This window comes from Cygnus olor, chromosome 14 (genome assembly GCF_009769625.2).
Source record: "Cygnus olor isolate bCygOlo1 chromosome 14, bCygOlo1.pri.v2, whole genome shotgun sequence".
Lineage (NCBI taxonomy): Eukaryota > Metazoa > Chordata > Aves > Anseriformes > Anatidae > Cygnus > Cygnus olor.
This window is the reverse complement of record NC_049182.1, coordinates 12,134,638-12,140,712: the sequence shown is the minus strand read 5'-3', so window position 1 is coordinate 12,140,712 and position 6,075 is coordinate 12,134,638. Positions and strand designations below refer to the sequence as shown.

Genomic DNA, 6,075 nt, shown 5'->3' with positions numbered 1-6,075 from the left:
TTGCAAAGCACACTAGTGGCATACTCATAAAGGGAAAAAGTATAACATGGTTTCAGATGCATCTTTCCCTTTACAAACTACTTTCTGGTGGTAAAGAGAGTGAAAAAGTCGGTATATTTTCAAAGAGCATAAAAAGAGATGGGGGACACAAGCATGTCTTGCAACTCTACACAGAATCCATGCAACAGCAGGAAAGGGAGGGAGTCAAAATGCCTTCCCCTGACATATTCTGAGCTGCACAAGACATGCCCTCTGCAACCTCATCTAATGCAATTCCAGCTCTCCACACAAGGACAACACATCTCTGCCTCGAGGGAAATCACCCCGCCCACTTCCTGGTCCACTTCTCTGTGATGCCTGAAGTTTTTCCTTCTCATTCAACATGTCCCAGAGGAGAAAGAGGGATTCACAACTGATGAAAGGCAATATGCCTCAAATGACATCCAGACCATTTCAACACCACATACTGTCTCAAGTTAAGGAAGACCTTCAAATCATGTCTCTTGGGGCTTGGGAAAGGGTCTTCCACAGCAACACTCTGGGACGATACTTCCTCAGGCTTTGCTTTAGACACCCATGATCCACCATTCTGGGACATGTGTTCTTAACACAAGTACGCATCTCTTCTTCTTCTGTTATGGCATGCAATGCAGATCCTTTTCAAGTTCATTGCTCACATCAGGAAATGGCCAGGTCCCATTCACTGCCATGGCCACATTCATCTCCACCTGATTACATGATTTCCCTTCCCACCCCAAGGATCACTCCAGCTTTCACAGACCCTTCCCATCAATCACAGCTACAAAAATGAAAAATATTCCAATGGTACTAAACCCATCATGTCTGGCAGACTCTTTGTAACAACTTCTAAGCAGGGCTCTGTGTGACATGCCACTTCCCTGACAAGGAATACAAATCCACAGTCAGAAAAGCCCAAAGACCCAAGTGTCACCTTCGTCATCTCTTCTTGACAGGACAATCAAAACACACAAAGTTCTCAACAAGAACAAAAACAAAACAGAGCACAATGACAATAGCAGGCTTGTCATTCAGCTACTTAAAGGGCTTTCAATAGTGCCTGATGGACAGTCACCACCAGACTGACTCTTCCTGTCTTGCAGTCCTTCAACACTCTCAAGCAGAAATGCTACAAACCAGTGACCAACAGGACTTGCAGAGGCCGTGTCGTGACAGCTCTAATGAAATTTGGCATTGATTTCATTCTCTCTGAGAAAAACTCAGATACTGAACAGCTGGTTTCAATAAGATGTCCCAAAGCAAGAAATGAGGAGATCTTCGAGATACAAATACAAAGATGCAAAAGCCACCATCAGCTGATTACAGACAGTAATACGCTGTCTGTAGCATAATAATATGACCAGGCATACATGGCCACAACTAGAACAAGTTGAACAGACACCAACAGTGCTCACTGGCCCCATGTACCATTTGTAACTGTGTGAGAAGAAATAAGACACCAATATTAAGGACCCATAGGTATCAGACATGAGAATGACTTTCCACCATCATGCATGCAGAGAAGATTTCACAGCTGACCCTGTACAGCACGAGAGGTTTCCAGAAGGGCCTTGTCCCGGCAGCAGGAGCGGGGCTCCGAGCACAGCAGCCCTTGGCAGGACCCGTGCTGGGGCACAGACACAGGCCACAGCGCTGTCGGCACTCGCAGCTCGGGCACCTGACGAGCACCGAGCGGCCGCGGGCCCGGGGGTTGCGCCCGGCTGCCACAACTGCTTCGAGGGGGCGGCTGCGAGCAGGGGCAGGAGCGGGGACAGTTAAGGTTAGGCAGAGGAAGACGACAAGACTAAAGAGCGAGGACAAGGGCAATGAAGAGGAAGAAGAAGAGGGCGAGGAAGAGGGCAAGATTAAGGGGCGAGAGGAGGGCGAGTGGCACTGACCGTGTCCAGGAGAGCGGGCGGCTCCTGCGGCGTCTCCTTCGGCGCGGGGCCGGGCGGCGGCGGGCAGTTGGGGCTGAAAACCATCAGGTCGCTCTTGCCCGCGCCGTCCGCCACGCACAGGCTCCGGCTCTGGCGCTGCGAGTACGACCAGCTGCCCACCTCGCTGGCGCACACCAGCGTCGCCGGACCGGGCCCCGACAGCACGGCCGCCCGCGGCGCCCAGCGCGACGCCCCGTACAGCACCACCGCCAGCAGGAACAGGCTCGACACCGCGCAGATGGCCACCACCAGCCACACGTTCGTCGCCGCCGCCGCCGCCGCCGCCGCCGCCGCGCCGCCCCTCCGCGCCCGCCGCCGGCCGCAGCCCCGCCCCCGCCGACACCGCCCCCGCCGCCGCCAGCGCCGCCTCGGCGCCCTCCACCAGCGACACGCTCAGCGTGGCCGTGGCCGAGCGCGACGGCTCCCCGTGGTCCCGCACCACGATCAGCAGCCGCTGCCGCGGGCCGTCCGCCTCCTCCAGCGCCCGCGCCGTGCTCACCTCGCCGCTGTACAGCCCCACGCGGAACGGGCCCTTGCCCCGCGGCTCCCACAGCTCGTAGCGCAGCCACGCGTTGTAGCCCGAGTCCGCATCCACCGCGCGGATCTTCGCCACCACCTGCCCCGCCGGCGCCCCCCACGCCGCCCACGCCCACAGCGACCCCGGCGCCGACGCCGACGCCGACACCGACGCCTCGCCCGCAGCCCAGGGCCCCGGCCCGCCGCCGGCAGGCGGGAGCAGCGCCGGCGCGTTGTCGTTCTCGTCCACCACGAAGAGCTGCACCGTGGCGTTGCCGCACAGCGGCGGCTCGCCCGCGTCCACCGCCCGCACCTCGAACTGCAGCACCTGCAGCTCCTCGTAGTCCAGGGGCTGCAGCGCCCACAGCCGCCCGCTCTCCGCGTCCACCGACACGTAGCTCGACGCCGGACGCCACCCCGACCCCGACCCCGACCCCGACCCCGCGCCCGCGCCGCCCTCCGCCACCGAGTAGCTCACGCGCCCGTTACCCGCCTCGTCCGGGTCCCGCGCCCACAGCCGCGCCAGCTCCGCGCCCGCCGCGTTGTTCTCCCGCGCCAGCACCGTGTACACGGCCTGCGCGAACGCCGGCGCGTTGTCGTTCACGTCCGACACCGGCACCCGCAGCCCGCGGCTGGCGCGCAGCGGCGGCGCCCCGCCGTCCTCCGCCCGCACCTCCACCTCGTACTCCGACACCCGCTCCCGGTCCAGCGCCTCCCGCAGCACCAGCGAGTACGAGCCCGCGAACGTCGCCACCAGACCGAACGGCGACGGCGGCCACACCGCGCACCGCACCCGCCCGTTCGACCCCGAGTCCCGGTCCGACACGCTCAGCAGCGCCACCACCGTCCCCAACGACGCGTCCTCGGCCACCGGCACCGACAGCGACGTCACCCACACCTCGGGCGCGTTGTCGTTCACGTCCGACACCTCCACCACCACCTTGCAGTGCCCCGACAACGGGGGCGTACCCTTGTCTCTCGCCTCAATGCGAAAGTCAAACAAACTGACTTCTTCAAAGTCCAGGGCACCGACGAGTCGGATCTCGCCCGTCTGCGGATTAACGGAAATGAGATCTCTTCCACTCAGGGGAACGAAGTTGCTCGCGCTGTAGGTCACTTCACTGTTACTTCCCTCGTCCGGGTCTGTGGCACACACCTGCGTCAACAGTGTTCCCTCTGCCGCGTTTTCTGGCAGCCGCACTTTATACACCGACTGGTTGAACTGGGGCGCGTTGTCGTTCACATCCAGCACCGACACCACCAGCTCCACCGTGCCTGCCAGCGACGGCCTGCCCCCATCACTTGCCGTCAGCACCAGATGGTGCTCAGCCAACGATTCGCGGTCCAGAGATTTCTTTAATATAAGATCAGGTATGATGTTTCCTTCATTCTCTTCTTCTAATTCCAGAGCGAAGTGCTCGCTGGGGCTGAGGGTATAGGAGAGCTGCGCGTTGGCTCCGATATCCGCATCCGACGCGCCCTCCAGCGGAAAGCGGGACCCCGGCAGCGACAGCTCCGCGATGCTGAGGTTTTTGGTGGCGGCGGGGAAGAGCGGGGCATTGTCGTTGATGTCGGTGACCTCCACCTCCACGTGGAAGACGCGCAGCGGCCGCTCCAGCAGCACCTCCAGGCGCAGGGCGCAGGGCGCGCTCTTCCCGCACAGCTCCTCCCGGTCCAGCCGCGAGCTCACCACCAGCGCCCCGCTCGCCCCGCTCACCTCCACGCTCGCCCGCCGGCCCTGCGACACCAGCCGCAGCCGCCGCGCCTCCGCCTCGCCCGCCTCCAGGCCCAGGTCCTGCGCCAGCCGCCCCACCACCGTGCCGCCCTTGGCTTCCTCCGGCACCGAGTAGCGCACCTGCCCGCCGCCCAGCGCCCAGGCCGCCTGCAGCACCAGCACCCGCACCACGGCCCGCACGCACACCGACATGGCCGCCGCCGCCGCCGCCGCCGCCCGCGCCCCGCACGGCTCCCGCCGCCGCCGCCGCCGCCGCTCTCCTGCCCGCCCCGCGCCGCTCCCCCCGCGCGCACAGCCGCCCTTCCCGCCGCCCCGGGGCGGAGCCGCCCTCCCGCCGCTCCCGCGCCGTTCCTGAGCCTGCAGCGACACCGTGTGCTCCGCCGCCTCACTCGCGCCCGCCGCCGCCAGCACGGCAGCGACACCGCCCCCGCCTCGCGGGACACCCCCGGCACTCGCGGGACGCACCGCGGCGACGCCGCCGACACCGAGCCCAGCACGGGCCGAGACAGCAGCGCTAACGAGGGGGCAACAGCCCCGCAGCGCTGCGCTCCAGACGACGCTCCCCGCACACCGACCGGCTCCCAGCCCTGCACGCACCACGCCGACGGACGCTCCTCCTTGCTTCTTTGCTTGCTTGCTTCCTTTCCCGTCTCTCTTCTCCTTTGCTTCTTCTCCATTCTCTGCCTTGCTTGCTTGCCTGCTTGCTTCTTGCTTGCATGCATTCTTCCGGACGTCTTCCTTCTTTCTCTTCTTTCCATCTTTCTGCTCCATCTTTCATTTCGGTACCTTCTTTCGTTTTTCCTTCCTTCCTTGACTCCTTCTATTTATCTTCTCCTCTGTCCTTTATATGTTTCTCTATTCCTTCCTTCATTCTTTTAGTTTCTTCCTTTTTTCCTTCCATTCGTCCCTCCATTTATGTCTGCCTCTTCCTTTCCTCTTTCCTTTCTGCTGCCCAATTGCTTCTTTGCTTTTTGCTTGTATGCTCTCTTTTCTTCCTTCCTTCCCTCCTTTCATCTTTCCTCTCTTCCACTCCTTCTCTTCATTCGCTTCCTTGTTTTCATGCTTCCTTCCTCTTTGCTTATTTGATCTATTCTTTTCTATTCTCTTCCTTTTGTTACCACTCTATTTCCTCTGTCCTTCTTCTCCCAGTTTTTCCATTTCTGCATTAGAAAAAGTTTTTTACCTGTCTGCCTTCATTTCTTGCTCACTTCTATACTTCCCTTGTTGTCAGTTATTCGTTCCTTTTCTTTTCTACTTTTTTTCTTTCTTTTCAAGGTCTTCTTCCTTTCTTCTCCCATATGTCTTTCTCTTAGCCTCCGATCATTGCCTGGATATTCTGCCTCTTCTTCACTCCTTCTCTCTTCATTTATTTCCCTCCAGTGACCAAATCTTTTCTAAGTAACTACTCAACTCTCATCATCCAGCATGGATATGCCCTTAGTCAAGACCTCTCCTTCCTCTCCCTCACCACCTTCAGTTGAGCCACGTGCAGCACTCACAAGGATGAAGTTCCCTTGGCAATTACTCTTCCAGTGATCTCACTCTCCACCTCTCCACAGGCCGTGGCACTCACAGCCACTGTGCAGGCATTACACCTCGCGAAGCCTCGCGGGACACACCACGGCGACAGCGCCGCCATCGAGCCCAGCACAGGCCGAGACAGCAGCGCTAACGAGGGGGCAACAGCCCCGCAGCGCTGCGCTCCAGATGCCGCTCCTCGCACACCGACCAGCTCCCAGCCTTTGCTTGCTTGCTTTTCCCGTCTCTCTCCTCCTTTGTTTCTCCTCCATTCTCTGCCTTGCTCGCTTTACAGCTTGCTTCTTGCTTGCCTGCATTCTTCTGGACTTCTTCCTTCTTTCACTTCTTTCA

General features: G+C 60.0%; 1 protein-coding gene across 1 annotated transcript; it reads right to left on the bottom strand.

Annotated features, from left to right (window-relative positions):
• Positions 1–1,883: 1,883 nt before the first annotated feature.
• On the bottom strand, positions 1,884–4,398 carry LOC121078137 (protocadherin alpha-2-like). The gene is made up of 2 exons (XM_040573951.1): positions 2,297–4,398; positions 1,884–2,178 (listed from the first exon to the last, which is right to left on the bottom strand). The coding sequence occupies exons 1-2, from the start codon at positions 4,396–4,398 to the stop codon at positions 1,884–1,886; spliced, it is 2,397 nt and encodes a 798-aa protein (XP_040429885.1).
• Between the last annotated feature and the right edge of the window lie 1,677 nt (positions 4,399–6,075).

Bases quoted from the DNA above. Each gene is read 5' to 3' on its own strand.
- LOC121078137 (XM_040573951.1), bottom strand. From the start codon at position 4,398: ATGTCGGTGTGCGTGCGGGCCGTGGTGCGGGTGCTGGTGCTGCAGGCG. The intron at 2,179-2,296 runs GTCGGCGGGGGC...CGCGGTGTCGAG, and splicing joins CTGGCGGCGGCGGGGGCGGT to CCTGTTCCTGCTGGCGGTGG.